This window comes from Cryptomeria japonica, chromosome 5, assembly GCF_030272615.1.
Source record: "Cryptomeria japonica chromosome 5, Sugi_1.0, whole genome shotgun sequence".
NCBI classification, from domain to species: Eukaryota; Viridiplantae; Streptophyta; class Pinopsida; order Cupressales; family Cupressaceae; genus Cryptomeria; species Cryptomeria japonica.
The window spans coordinates 885,310,697-885,326,267 of record NC_081409.1 but is presented as its reverse complement, the minus strand read 5'-3'; the positions used below and the strand labels follow the sequence as shown (position 1 = coordinate 885,326,267).

Below are 15,571 nucleotides of genomic sequence, written 5' to 3'. Positions count from 1 at the left end.
ATTTCAAATTTTTTTCAGATTTGGATTCATGAGAGAATTTTCTCTCTCTTGCTCCCTGGAACACTAATTTGGAAAAATTCCTAATAAATAGGAGATGTTGGAAATTGATGAAAAAACTATTCCAGGACATGGAAAATTCAAGAACTCAAGAAAATTCTTCCTGGATAAAGTTCTCTCTCCAGTTCTTTTCTCTTTCCAAGAATTCCAGATGTGCAGGATTCTTGCGGGGGTGGATAAATTTGTTAAAATTCTTCTAAGGCAGGAAAATCTTCCAAAGTGTCTTTTGTGAGTCCGGAATGGAAAGATTCTTGTAAAGGATGAGTTGGTGACATGCAAAGAGGATATTCCGTATTAATGAAGCACAAACAAGAAAATTATAAATTATGGTGGGGTCCATTTGCATGGCAAGAATCTATTGAACGCATGGCAGTATGGTGGCACATTCATTGCCAAAATATTTGACCAAATGGCGGCTGAGTCAATGCATGGTGAGGTGGTGGATCATCTTTTGCATGTAGCTGTCGCGTTCGGGAGATGATGGTGCATTTATGGCATCATGGGCGATTTTGCATACAGGATTATTTATTGCATTTATGATGTATTGGGCTGATTTGATGGAAAACGGTGCATTTAATGCACAAGTGGATGCGATTTTGGGCATGTAGGAGTTAATTGTATATGGGCATAATGGGCATTCAATGAATATTCCCACCTTGTTGCATCTTGGGTGGGAATCTTTTAGGGTAAACCCTACTTAGGGTTTTGCATGTAGCCAAGGCATGAAGCCTATATAAAGGGGTGACCCCCCTTATTTGTAAAGGGAGGGAGATTTGTATGAAATTGTTGTGATAAGTTTTTGAGATAATAATAGTGAAACATTGTTCTTTGATGGTGTCTACTTAAGTTATTTTTTCAAAACTTGCATGGTTTCACCTTCCTCACTTAGAGTAGAAGTAGTATAGTGCTTTGATTTCAATGGAGAATGTAACGGCGTATGATGAATTTCCATGGTTCATACTTTTTGCATTTTGTTGATTAAAGTTGCAGTGTAAAGTTAGCTTGAGCCACCAAATTTGTGCTAAGTTCGATTGTGAATAGTTGTTTGGATTGCGCCGTGTTGGGTATTCAAATGCACTTTCTCAATGTGAAAATCCTTCAACATCCTTCGAAGATTGCACCGGATCTTGTGGAGTTGTAGTTAAACTTGGCGAAGCAGAGCTTGGTTTATTTGGAATTTGTCCACTAAAGCATTATCTATTGATATCGCTGCCCTTAGGAGTAGATTTAGATCCTTCTAACCCTTTCCCCTTTATTTTTAGTTTAGTTCATTTGAAGCAGAAGCATTGTAGAACTGCCATAGTCGATGATGAAGTTCGAGCCACAACAAAGAAGTGAAAGAATGATTCAAACGTAAGTCCTCTTGGATTACCAACATATCGCATTGTTGTGACGTATTCACACATCGCCCCATTGCAAATGGGGACCCCTGCTTTTTGCTTTCTAGGGTTTGTTTTCTAGGTCTTTTAGGGTTTTGTCTGTTAGCCTTTGCAGGATGAGTGTTGTCGAGGGGATCGTTGGATTGCAGGCTTTGCTTGAGCTAGGGTGAGTCCACAGGGCCCTAGAATTAGGGTTTCTTTGAGAGTCTTCCTTAGGGCCTGGTTTTTGCTCTTGTTGCTAATTGTGTCTTGCTTTGTGAGTGGGTATCATTCTTGAAGGTCCGAGCTAGGTCTAGTTGGTGAGTGATGAAGTCTGGAATGTCATCCTGATCTTCAAATGCCTTGAAATTTGGCTAAGTCTGGAATGCCCTGACCCTGAAATTTGGCTAAGTCTAGAATGTCCTGATCCTGAAATTTGACTAAGTCTGGAAAACTGAAGAATCCTCTAAAAACTAGATTTTGCAATATAACTCCTGGAGGTCCGAAACCACTCTCAAACATCCTGGAAGTATATATGGAATATAACTTAAAGTATAAGGAAATGTCACTTATACTTAAATGTTATATTCCATAAAATGATCTTGACGGAGAGTCCAAAATGTCAAATTTTGCTCCTGACCCTTCCAAAGGGTCCAAAGCGAATTTCGCTCTTGACCCTTCCAAAGGGTCCAGAGTGAAATTCTCCATAAGACATTCTACTTTGACCAAAACCTAGAACTAACGCATTCCTAGGCTTGAATGAAGGCAAAAGCAATTGTTTGAATGAAGAAATGCGAAAAAATGAAGTCAGGATCATGGCCTAAGGTGAATTTCGCTCCTGACCCTTCCAAAGGGTCAAGAGTGAAATTCATATTTCCTCTATTTTTCTCCTTAGCTTGATCAAGTTTGTAGACTTTTGAGGCATAACTGACAAGGTTTGATGCAACTTTGCCTTGGAGAGGAGATTTTAGACCTTGGGATGATGGATTCTAGCCTGGGAGAGGAATTTCGCTCTTGACCCTTCCAAAGGGTCCAAAGCGAAAATCCTTATAACCCTCATTTTCCTTCCTTGTTTTGGATGGGCGCTGGTTTATTAGGCATTGTGTGTGAGTCTTGATGTGTTCTTGCCTTGAGAAGTGTTTTGAAAAGTGAGGATCTTGTCCAAAAATAGGAATTTCGCTCCTGACCCTTCCAAAGGGTCTAGAGCGAAATTCTTCATAAGCCTCATTTGCTCCCTTGTTTTGGATACCAACCTTGTTCCATGGGCGAATTTGGGGAGGAAATAACATGTCTCTGCCTTTTGAGGTGATGGAACATAGAAATGTGAAGGATATTGGCCAAGATTAGGAATTTTGCTCCCGACCCTTCCAAAGGGTCCAGAGCGAAATTCACTATAATCCTCATTTACTACCTTGAATGGGCTTAAAACCTGGTTCCTCAAGTGTAAAACAATCTATATTTGCCTCTAGGAGAAGATTGAAGTTTGAAAAATGAGCAATTAAAGCCTAAATCAAGATTTTCGCTCCTGACCCTTCCAAAGGGTCCAGAGCGAAAATCAACCTAAGACTCATTTCTTGCCTTATTTGACCAAATTTTGATTTGCAAGGCATTTTGAAGGGAAGAGTAGACATGCTTGGACGTTGGAAATGTTTGAAAGCTTTGAAAAAATGAAGGATTCTAGCCAAGAAGGTGAATTTCGCTCCTGACCCTTCCAAAGGGTCCAGAGCGAAATTCCTTGCAAGCCTATTTTTTTGACCTTGCTTAGACCACAAACCTTGTCTCCTGGGTGAAGAATGATGTTTTGTTACCTTCCAGAGAAGATTGGAGTTGAAAAGATGAAGGATAAAGTCAAGAATGAGATTTTCGCTCCTAACCCTTCCAAAGGGTCCAGAGCGAAAATCCTCCTAGACCTCATTTCTTTCCTTATTTGGCCAGGTTTTGATGTCCAAGGCATGTTGAAAGGGAGAATGGGCATATTGAAACCCTTAAGGATGTTTGAAGGAGTTAAGGAATGAGTGTTTTGGCCTAGGATGGAAATTTCGCTCTTGACCCTTCCAAAGGGTCCAGAGCGAAATTCCTTACAAGCATATTTTTTTAACCTTTCTTGAGCTTAAAACTTTGTTCCTAAGGCGAAAAGAGATGAAATTTCACCTTGCAAAGAAGATTGGGATTGAAAAAATGATGATTTTGGGCTAGAAAAGGAAAATCACTCTTGACCCTTCCAAAGAGTCCAGGGCAAAATTGTGTAAAACCTATCTTTTCCCTTAGTTTCATGCCAAATCTAGTGTGGATCATGATTAAAGAAGTCCTTAGGCATGTCCTTGAATGGTCAATAACTATCAAGTTTGAAGGAATTGAGCCAAAATGAGAATTTCACTCCTGACCCTTCCAAAGGGTCCAGAGCGAAAATCCTAGGATCACCTACTTTCTTTGCAAGACAAGTTAACATTTTGATTTTTATGGCCTAGATAGGAGTGAGGCAATGTGTCCTTAGTCTTGGAGGTGGGTTCAAGTTGAAATGATGGAGGAATGAGCCTAAAACAAGATTTTCGCTCCTAACCCTTCCAAAGGGTCCAGAGTGAAAATCCTAAAACCCATCATTTTCTCCAAAATTTGTGCCAAGCCAAGCCTAGACTAAGGTAAAAGATGCCCTTGTGATTGCCCTTGAGTTGATGGTTGTCTCCTGAAGTGATGATTTTAGGCCAGAGAAGGAAATTCGCTCTTGACCCTTCTAAAGGGTCCAGGGCGAAAATCCTTCAATCACCTATTTTGCCTTGCAAAATCAAGATAAACTTGGGTTGGATGAGAGAAGAAAAGTGTTTCCTTGCCTTGTGAGGTGGATTGAAGTTGAAATGATGAAAAAATGAGCTACAAACAAGAAATTCGCTCTTGACCCTTCCAAAGGGTCCAGAGTGAAAAACACTAAAACCATCCTTTTTTCCAAATTTTGTGCTAAGTCAAGCTTGGACTAGGGTGAGAAAAACTATTTGGAATACCTTGGAAAGATGTTTGACCTTCAAAAATGTGAATTTTGAGCTAAAGTTGGAATTTCGCTCCTGACCCTTCCAAAGGGTCCAGGGCGAAATTCTTATAGGGTCTGTTCCTGGAGAAAATCTTGGGCAAGTTTCATGTTAATATCTTTTCGTTGATGATTTAAGTTGAAAATGCTATGTTGAAATGAATTTATCATGTGTCCTTAATCATCTTTTGTTTTGTTTTGGTAGATGAAAGAAAACCAGGCCAGAACAAGGACGACCTTCTCCAGCCCAGCATCATCAAGGACGACCTCTTCCAGTCCAGCATTTGAAGGAAAGGTACCCCATCCATCCTGCACATCGAAGACAAAGGAAGTTAAAGCAAGGGTTCGTTGAAGAAGCAGACAGTTTCAGAAGAGTTAATTAAAGATAGCTTCTCAGCAACATCAAATTGAATATCTACCAAGTTACAAGTGTTAGACAAGGTGGCATCCCAGTCATCACTCCTCCAGTCGGATTGGTCCACCTCAGCGTGTCCAGATTCAATGTACCTGACTCATGGGAGATGGCACAAACTTCGATGTACCTACCCTGGTTCTCCATTGGTCGAATATTCCAGAGAAGACATGTGTCCAAATAATGCAATTATTTCATTGGCCAAAATTGAGTTTGTTGTAACAAACCCTAATTAGGGTTTTCATTGTAAAATCTCGGCCATTGATCTCAAATTGATCGGAGCCATTGAATTGTATTGAGGGCGCTATATAAGCCCTGGCTCCTCATTTGTAAACGCTAATAGTTAGTGATTAATAGCTAGAAGGTTAATAGTTAGTTCATAGAGGTTAGAATAGCTAATGATTAATAGCAAATAGAATAGCAGTTAGAGTAGAATAGAAAGAGAAGGCAAAGATTGTTGCCAAGATGTTGTTGTAAAAGACTTGTAAACTTCATTGAAGAAATGGTGAAATCTATGGGTCGATTCAACAATTTGCATGGTCTCTATACTTCTCGGATTTGATTTCATGTTATTAGATGAGTGGAAGAAATGTGTTTGATTGATGGTGAAATTTGTATATCCATACTACTAGTAGTTTGTTGATTGCAGACTTGCCTTGTGTAGTCAATTGGAATCATTTAGCTTAAGCTTAACTTCAATTGTCGCTTCTTCATTGATATGCATCAACCTGATGGTGTTTATGCCTGTAGCGATGATCTGAACATCATAAAGCTTTCCTCCGAAGATTGCACTAACCTTGTGGAGATGGTCTTGGGATGTCAAGACAAGACTCAGTTAGAATTTCACCAAAGGTTATTCATTGCTCCTACATTCCTAGTGTTAGAATTAGATCCTTTCCTCGCCCTCATCCTTTTTCTTTTTTTTTCAAAATCTAGGCCAGTGAAATCTTGTGATTCCAGCAAATCAGACGTTCAGGTCATCGAGTGTAAGTCCCCTTGTGATTTCAGCAAAATCACATCATACCACAAAGAGCTTATCCACGAGTAGAGATCCTACATAACAGGAACCTTGAAGCTTCTCCGATTGATCCTTCTGCGATATCTTCAGCATTCGGGAGCTTTATTCAAGAGAGGATAAGGTACCTTTAGGTATTTTATTCTGTGTTTGGTCGTGTACAAAATACACCTCAACACGCATCAGGCCAACTGAGTAACGTCCATTGCATATAGGAACCTTGGAGTTGATTGTTTGAACTTACTGCAATCTTAGCACACAGTCGTACTTTGATCAAGAGAGAGTAAAGTGAACATTGGGAAACTTTATTCTGTGTTAGGTGATGTCATAAAAAACACGCCAACAACTCCCTTTCACCATTAGCACCCTTTTGAAACAGTGCAACTCTTCATTATGTCTGCTCTTTGAAAGGGACACAACCTTTCACAATCAGATCTGCACTTCTGATTCCCAAATTATCCCCTCTTCAAATGAGTTCTCTCCTCCCTTTTATACCTCATATTTGGGGGAGTCACAACTTATCATTTCATGCCTTTTGACCATTCATTAACTTTAATCAAATTTTAATTATATTTAATAATATTTAATTATATTCTTTTATGTTTTATTTTTATTTTTATTCTTTTGAATTTTAATTTAATTATTATTATCATTTATTATTAAATTATATTTCAAGTGGGGACATTACAAGAAAAGTGCACTAATAACTTATTAAACATATAAGAAAGCAATTCTAATTTAAACTAGTATAATTTCATGTTAAGTCAATTCATTTTCCTACTTAACCATTTAAACAAAAGCAGAGATATTTTTTTCATTTTTACTTATCTTAACCTATTAATAGTTATCATGAAAGCATTTGCTAATTCACCCTTTTTCCTTTCATATACAGATTAAATAATTTAACATTATCTACACTAGATAATCTTTCCTTTAAGCATGAGATAAAGGATAGGAGAATACAATGAAGAACAATTATACTTGTAAGGCATGCCATTCCTTTAGCATGCAAATAGATTCAATAAGAATGGATAATATGCCTTGTTCTCATTTATAAACATAAAGGATTTCCTTTCCTTTTTTCACAAACATGCTAAAAAATAAGTGAGAGTGGGAGATTGATCTTTTGTTCCAACACGTGTTTAAGCAGTTAGAGATGGGGCTCCAATTTTTGTACAAGATTAAATAGGCTTTCCTGCACTATGCACAAATTAATTCTTTTCCAAACACTTATTCATACACTAGCGGAAGTTACAAAATATATCATAGTCTATACTTGAATTATTTTTCTCTTTTATAATTCAGGTGTATATGCATTAATCAAACATTGAAAATAAAATTTCAGAACAATCCATTTGAGACCTAAATGTCTATGGACTAGGGTTGTGACCACATTGTTACTATCTCTATCGTAGTATAGAGAAGACTATCTTAACATTCAAAGTTCTAATTCAGAACAACCGTTCAATCATTGTTTTGTAGTAGGTTGCTATTGGAATTTCATGGACACCACTGCATAGGGTCATCATTGTGCTATGGTGGATTTGACTTCGATTTGACATTTTCAGTTGCAAAAAGTGAGTTTTTCTGAAAATTTCACTTTTAGATATTTACCACAGGAAAATAATAGGGAGAAACTCCAATATACCTTTATTTCAAACTCAAATTCTAGATTTAAGAGAAACATCTTTTACTTCATCCAAAATGCAATTTTTACTCCAACTTATATAATACAACATCCTTCTCCCTACTTCACCCTCCCACCTCTCTCTCCCCTTGCTCCCCCCATTCATTTTTACTCTTTGTTTCTCCACCTCACCTCCTGACGCTTGACTTAAACTTTAAGTTATCCTTTCTTGCTTTCTTCTCCTCTCCTCCTTTGCGTTCTTATTTGTTTTTCTTGGCACCAACAATGTGTCCTTGTTGTCCTTCCTCTTTTTATCCCTTGTGGTCTCTCCCTTTAGTCCTTATTTGATTTGTACTATTTTTTTCCTTATCTTATTCATTGCTTGTATTCTTTCTTGAATTTAAATTTGAAATGTCTTTAGTGTTTTTTCAGTACTTCCTTCCATTTTCTTGCAAGAGGTATCTTAATTAATTTATTCCTTATTTCTTGGCTTAGTCCTTAATTCAATTTGAATAACCATTTGTGCGATAATTGTTAACTATTTTATAATTTATCTAATTTTTCAATACTTATTTTGTAACAGCAATTTATCTTCCTTCCCAGTTATATTACATTCCATTTTGACATAATGATTTCTCTCTCTTATAGATTATAATCTTTATGTAGGGAAGTCATTTTTATTAAATGGTATATTTGTATAATCATTACAATTTGTTAATAATTGGATGTTAATTCTAGTATTTCATTTATTCAAATTATTAAGTGTTTCAGTACCTCCTATTTTATTTTACCCACTACTTTGTTTCCTCTAATTTAGTTAACTTTAGAATTGTATTTATATCATTGAGTGAAGACTCGCAGAATGATCTGCCAATTTGTGTAGTAATATTGAAGATTGTAGAGGTCTTGAAAAAGCGTTTGTGGTAGCATGCCAACTAAGTTATGCTTGTCCAAAGCTTGTGCAAAGTGCATGGAATAACTCAATGTAAATGCGTTTTGCACAAAAGAACAAACTGCACAAAAGTGCAAGAGTTGCACATGTTTGCTCACAACAAAAATGCTTGTAATAAACACCTACTAGTGAAAAATTTCAAAAGACACAAGTGTGAGCAAGCCGATCTTGTGTAGCAAACCTAAACCAGGAAAACAAAACAAGAAATATTTGTGGGTGATGCAAGATTTCTTAACAAATGCAGTACTTATAGACCGTGAGATGGCACAAGAAAAAATGTATTTTCTCCATCTATGCTCCCTTTTGCTTAATTTAATGTTAAAACATTTTTTAGTTTCATTTTACACAAGAGCTTCAACTCCATGTTTGTTTTTATTCTTCATTTGGTCAAAGAACTTTATTAACTGCATTTCCCCGAGAGACTTAATTTATAGATAGTCAAGATGTTTTGCATTGCATGGTTATATGACTTTTGCTATGTTAAGTTCAAAAGGACAAGATCTGTTCTTTATTTGTTGGTTTGCTCATGTGCTTGTGTCTTGCCTTTGTAGGTGGAAGACGATGCTGAGGGAAATCATTTTAAAGTTGATCCTTTTTATGAAGGTACTCTTGAATATGCCTAGTCATATTTTCCTTTCCCTTGATGAATTAAATTTCATTTACAACTTTATGTTTTCTTGTTATTGAATGGTTGTTACATGGTTCACAAACTAATACAAAGATATATGAAAACCAACCTAGCACTAGCTATTTAGTACAATATAATGAACACTTAAGTTGTGCTTGTCGTAATAAGAATACTTTGGTGTGTGAATAAGTTTGATAGCTTTATAGTTATGCTGTTTGTTTGTGTTTAGAGTTCAATTGTTTTCTTTCCTAGGTTTTTTTTTTCTTTTTTCTTTTTAATTATGGTAAGCGCTGCCATAGGGGGTAGCTCCTTGTATTAATAATCATAGTAAACTTTTTTACATAGATACCCCATTACATATCAAGATCTATCTGCTCCATAACATATAGACCTACTACATAGAAACTTAATACATAGAAACCCATCTTGTAGAACCAATTACATATATCCCATTCCAAATAAGCCAATTCCCAACAAAATCTATACACTCTGGTGATACATAAGGATAACTCCTGCACCGATTTTCACCGCATGCCACATTTCAACAAGATTCAGAAGACCAGGATCTGCATTCACGAAAGCCACAAACTCCTCCAAAGAACTTTTCTTAACCACTCCATTCTTAAACAAAGTCCATGCTTTCTGCATTTTGGTCTTTTTGCCCTCTGCATTCAAGTCAATATCTGGAACTACTGGAATGCTATCCACCACTGTCCTTATTTTTTTAACATGCCTGTTCCAACAATCATGCATGGCCAAAGAGTATTTCCTTGGGCTAGAGGAGTAAAAAACTTCTCAAATACCTCATCATCATTAACATGGCCCTCTCTCCACACTTATCCAACTATTTTTACCATTGCTGATTCCCTCAGTTCTACTGCACACCTGTAATCTATACCAAAATAAGAAGCCATCGCTACAGCCGAACTTGACAATCACTGTGTTTATGAAGGTCAATTTAAATATATTCCTGATCTGAGAGTCAAAAAATCCACTCAATGAATAATCCCATCGAGACAGTCTCAGGGTTCTTGAGAATTCGTTCTGTCAGCTGTCACAGATTTTCTCCAATTTTATTCAATGTAAAACCAAATGTTTTAAATTAAGCCAATGAAATATCACATCCAGAATATCCGGAATGACTGAATTAATCGAACAGCCACTTGATCACTTGGACACTTGACAGTTAGGAATGACATCCAAATTGGCTGCACTAGAATTTCCTTCTAAAACTGCCTTCATTCCATACTTCTCGCCAGTTCCCTCTTTCCTAAAAATCCTGAAAAGCTCTTTCTTTTTGCAGTCATATCCTTCCTTTAGAATAAAATCTACAACCAATCTAATTGTGAACAAACTGCATAATAATCTTTGCCAAAATCTGCTAAATGTACTCAACACTCGACACCTATCCTTATAAGGCTGCATTCCTTCCTTGGCACTTTCGTGAAAGCCATTTGACCTTTACCCAACTCCAACCCGAGATTTATTCTCCACAGCAATTATTTTATTTAACTCCGACCACTTATATTCTTCATCAATAAAACATTCCCCATTCTTCAAACTCACTCCTACATTGGCCAAATAATCTGCCGTGTTATTTGATTCCCTAAAAACATGGGTTGTCCTTATATTCTTAAAAAGTTTTAAATACTCCTTAATCCGATTCACCCAAGATATTAACTTCCAGCTATTAATCTGATCTTTACATACTACTTTTATATTGAATTGTGAATCCCTTCAACATCTAAATCCATAATTCCTTTTTCCTTGCAAAGCCTCAGTCCCCCGAAAAAGGCTTCCAACTCTGCCTCATTATTTGTTGCACAAACCATGTTTTTTGCTAGTGCATTGACTTTATTACCTTCAGAATCCCTAACAAAGCATCCAATTCCTGCCCTTCTATGATTTTTATAGGAGTTCCTTTCACTGCACCGTCAAAGTTGAGTTTAAATCTTCCTTGTTTTGGAGCAATCCATTTAGCTTCCTTGCATTTTCTTTAGTTGTTATAATTACTGAGGCGGAAACCAATCCATTGTAATGAACCACCTCCGGATTACACTTTGCTGAGTGAGTTCTCTGTGTTTTTGCTGTTTGAATTTGTTTTTCCTTGTTTATTTTTTATTTTTCTTGCTTTTGATAGTTTTTGACATACAAATGATATACAATCTGAAAACAGGAATTAAAGGCTATGAAAATGAATTGCTTTCAAACTGATATTTTATTTATGCTTTCAAAAGATCATTCTACATACCAATTCCTGCCTAGGGTTTGCCAGGCAACTTCAACAATCAAACACCCAAGCTGATGATGATTTATGACTGTAAAAATGGACTTTCAACATCTGATTTAAGCACAGCCCTGGCTAAAACTGAAAGCAAATTGGTACAGCCTGATTCTGGGTCTGATTCTGAGGCTGAATCAGCATGTCCAACTCTGTTTAGGGCCTGAAATGGTACAGCTGTTTCTGTAGATGGTACGGCTGTCTTGTGAACCTCCCAATCTCCCTCGATCTGCAATTGTTTCCTTCCAACCTGCTCTGAAGAACTTGCAATTCCTTCTGATTTCCCTTCAATTCTGAAATTAATAACCTCCTTGCAAACCTCTGAATGTAGAAAACCTGTGTGATTGCTCTTGGGTGATCTTTCAAACCTACAAGCAATAATCTGCCTGAGAGTTTTCGTTCTCAGCAAGTCTGAAACAATGGCTGCAAACACTTGTCTCTTCCAAGAAGCCAAAACTTAACAATTTCCAATATCATGAATGAATCAAGAAAGCCTCCAAAGTCTATTTTTTTTCGTTTCCAAAAGCCACGCACCTTTAGGGTTTCACATGATTTTATTTTAATAAACATTTTTATTTTACTTATAAATTTTTTTGCCTCCATCATGGCGTACCTCTTCATGGCTTCTTATTTATGCTTCTTTTATTCATTAAGTTGTTTTTAAAAACAACCTTTATGTCCCTAGGTTACTGTTATGACAAAAGCTCGCACCCTTGCTGAGCTATCAATTCAGCAACCTTGTGAAACATAGAGACAACCCCGAAGTGTGGGACCTTGCGCAAGGGGGTTGAATCTCCGGAGAAGGCCGACTTCCTTCTCACTCTAGGTGTAGGTGTTGAACCAACTCAACACTTCAAAACTTACTCCTAGGCCTATCTTAACAAATTGCAGAGGTAAAAGGAAGAGAGAATTGCTTGAAATAAAAGGAGGTGATGCACCAAGAAGAGATTGTTTCTCTCCCTACCGAAATGGCACAAGGAACCAACTAAAAAACCCAAGAGATGCACAACTTCAATTGCATAAGTGACCCAAATGCATGCATGGAGGTTAGAATTTGCTAAGTGTCAAGAGTGGAGAAGGATTCCCACAAGTCACGCTCAGAAAACAAATTAACACAACATATATGGAGAGAAAAGCCACAAGACATACACCTATAATGAAGGTAAGAAAGCATACACAACATACATAGGTTAGAAGGAGGCAAGAATGGTGATTTTCAATTAATCATAAGGCCAAAAGCCAATCTTACAGTTGCAGAAATGCAAATATAATTACAAGTCTTTAAGAGAAGAGAAGAGCATAAGAAAGCTCAAGCCAGTAGGGAGAGAACCCTTTACAATGAGGCTTAACAACCTTATATAGAAAAATGGTCACAAGAGTGATCATGACCCCTGCATGTCAGTGTGGAAGTGCAGGGAAGTGCATGCACTTGACTTGTACATGCAAGCAACCTAGCCATTCCCACAAAGAGCAATCCTGAGAAGGTGGATTGACTAACCTTCCAAAGTCAGACATGACATAAGTCACCAAGCATGGCCCCGTACCTCCTTGATGGAAATCCTGCCAAAAACATTTAATGCACCCTTGTGGCTCCACAAAAGAAAGTGCACAAGTCACCAAAACTGTCGGAGCATTAAAAGCCTTGAGCGTTGATCACGCCATCTTGGAGTGTCGCCAGTCGGAAGGAAGTTTGGAGACTTTGGAAGTTCGGACTCCCAAAGTGGGAAGACAAGGGAAGAAGCAAGGAAATTCGGAACCTCGAGGTTTCAGAGTTCCGAGATAGAGTGAGGAAGAGAAGAAAAGGAACTTCGGAACCTCGGGGTTCCGGTGTTCCGGAGGAACTAGAGAGAGAAGGCAAAAGAGGAAGGAACTTCGAAACCTCGGGGTTTCGGAGTTCCGGAGAGAAGAAAGGGAAGCGAGGAAGAGGACTTCGGAACCTCGGGGTTCCGGAGTCTCGAAGAAAAGAAGGAAGAAGGGCTAGGAGGGAACTTCGGAACCTCAGGGTTCGGGAGTTCCGGGAAAGGGGAGAAGAAAAGAAGGAACTTCGGAACTCCGGAACCCCGGGGTTTCGGAGTTCCGAAGAAGGGAAGGGGAAGGGAGAAGAACTTCGGAACTTGGAGTTTCAGAGTAGGAAAGAGAGCGGCTAAGGCAAAGAACTTCGGAACCTCGAGGTTTCGGAGTTCCGGAAAAGGAAGAAGGAAAGAGACAAGGGAAAAGAACTTCGGAACCTAGAGGTTCCGGAGTTCCGGAGAAGGGGAAAGAGAGGGAAAGAGAAAAGAACCTCGAAACCTCGGGGTTTCGGGGAAGAAGAAAAGGCTCAGGGAGGAACTTCCTCTAGACAAGGCAACACTTCACACTTCATGATTCTTCTCTCCTTGATCAACCGGGGCCACACTGGTCCATGGAACAGATCTCTGATTGGTTCTCACTGATGGACCAAGGGTGTCATAAAATGACAACAGTTACATGTCCCCTTAGGTGGCCCTTTTATTTGATCACTTTATTATTATACTATAAAGTGACTTTATTAAAGAACATTATTTTATTTAATTGAAATATTAAAGTTATTACTTTAATATTCCAAGTTTTATTCATCACCCGACCTCTCCAACTGAAAGCTGATGCTGCAACTGGTCTTAGGGTGATGTCTGAATGAAGCAGGCCAACTACCACTCCTCCTAAAAAATAGGGATTCTCCCCAAAAATAGGGAAATGTCTCTAATCACCTGATATCGCTCCTCTAGCTCCCTGTCAATCTCCTTGACCTTCGGAAGGTCAACAAGTAAACTACTAGTCTGTTCGTAAAAAGAAGGAACCTCGCTAAAAAATAGGATACAATTCTCAAATAATTGAAAATGCTCATAGGGTCTTTTGCTATGCTCCATAGGCTGCTGGTGATCTCCGGTGTATTGTTAGTCACTCCCTTAAAAATAGGAGCCCTTCCTATAAAATAGAAAACTGGCTCAGCTTAGGAAATGCCTCATAGATGTACTGTTAGTCACACCCTTAATAATTTTTTGTGAAAAAAAAATCAGAAAAAACCTCCATTAGAGAAAGAACCCATGAATTTTGTTTGAAAAAATGTGCAAAAAATGAAAATCTAACTTGATTTTTTTTGGAAAAATCAGAAAAAACCATCATGATTTTTTTTAAAAAGCCAAGTCCGAAATCCTTGGTATGAGAAAACCATGATTTCTCATAAAAAATCATGTCAAAAAATTTCTGGAAATAAATTCTAGGTAATGAAACCACAAATTTGATTAAAAATTCGTGAAAAAAATATTTCCCTGCCTTGATACCATGAAATGATAATTAAATGTTGTAATTAATTAAGGAGAGGAATACTCCTTACATAGAAAATTACAAGACGATCTTTCCATAATGGAAATGATCGAGAATAGAAACATGAAAGACAAAGGAAACTTCTTAAAATTATCTAAAGAGGAAAGACATAAACGGAAGTTTTTAAATACTAACTAAATGACTAAGATAACCATTATATTAATATTACAATATTATTTTAATATAAATCAATGGCCAAGAGAGTTCAATGAAACCCTAGGGTGAGGTAGTTATAAGTACCACCTCATACATTTAATGCCATCCAATGTGAAAATTACAATTCCTTAAATTCACATCCTTATGAGGAAAGTGTAGAACACAGGTTTACTGCTGAGAGGGGGGCTGGGGGAAGGCGAGGGGTTGAATTAGTAGTAAATAAAACTTAAACTTCTTATCCAATTAATAATCTTCAAACTGCAATCAGAAAATAACAGCAACTGAAGCAGAAAGTAATGCAACCACACCAGGAACAAAGCACAAGATTGGGTGGAAATCCAAGATGGGAAAACCATGGTGAGAAATGCTGCTAGGATCTACGGTCCTAATCTAGCCTCACAGTCAAAACTTCAATTACAATGTTTAAGGGCACCAACCCTAAGGAGTCACCAAACCCCTTTCCTAAGAGCACTAACTCAATCAAAGTTCTTATGAGAGAACCAACAATCCAAGTACATGATACAATGACTTGAGCACCATTTCAAGAAACTTAGAGCACCAACTCCGTGTCCTTAGGCACCAACTCCAAGGATGTTTTCAATATGTTTGAATTCAACCAAAATAACAACCTTTACAAACATTGATAAAATGCAGGTAAAACAAGACAGTATCACTTTTCAGCAGTGGTAGTTGATCCAATTGTAACAACCTGCAAACAAGTTCT

The 15,571-nt window shown here is 37.6% G+C and overlaps 1 protein-coding gene across 5 annotated transcripts in view; it reads left to right on the top strand.

Moving 5' to 3' along the window:
• Nucleotides 1–15,571, top strand: part of LOC131028011 (uncharacterized) — a 202,597-nt gene that overhangs the window by 66,219 nt on the left and 120,807 nt on the right. For 4 of the 5 annotated variants that reach the window (XM_057958126.2, XM_057958125.2, XM_057958124.2 and 1 more), the window contains exon 5: nt 8,992–9,043. In XM_057958126.2, coding sequence (XP_057814109.1) covers nt 8,992–9,043 — 52 coding nt within the window. Of the gene's footprint in view, nt 1–7,343; nt 7,439–8,991; nt 9,044–15,571 lie in introns of all 5 variants that reach the window. The other variant, XM_057958128.2, reaches the window with a different exon arrangement.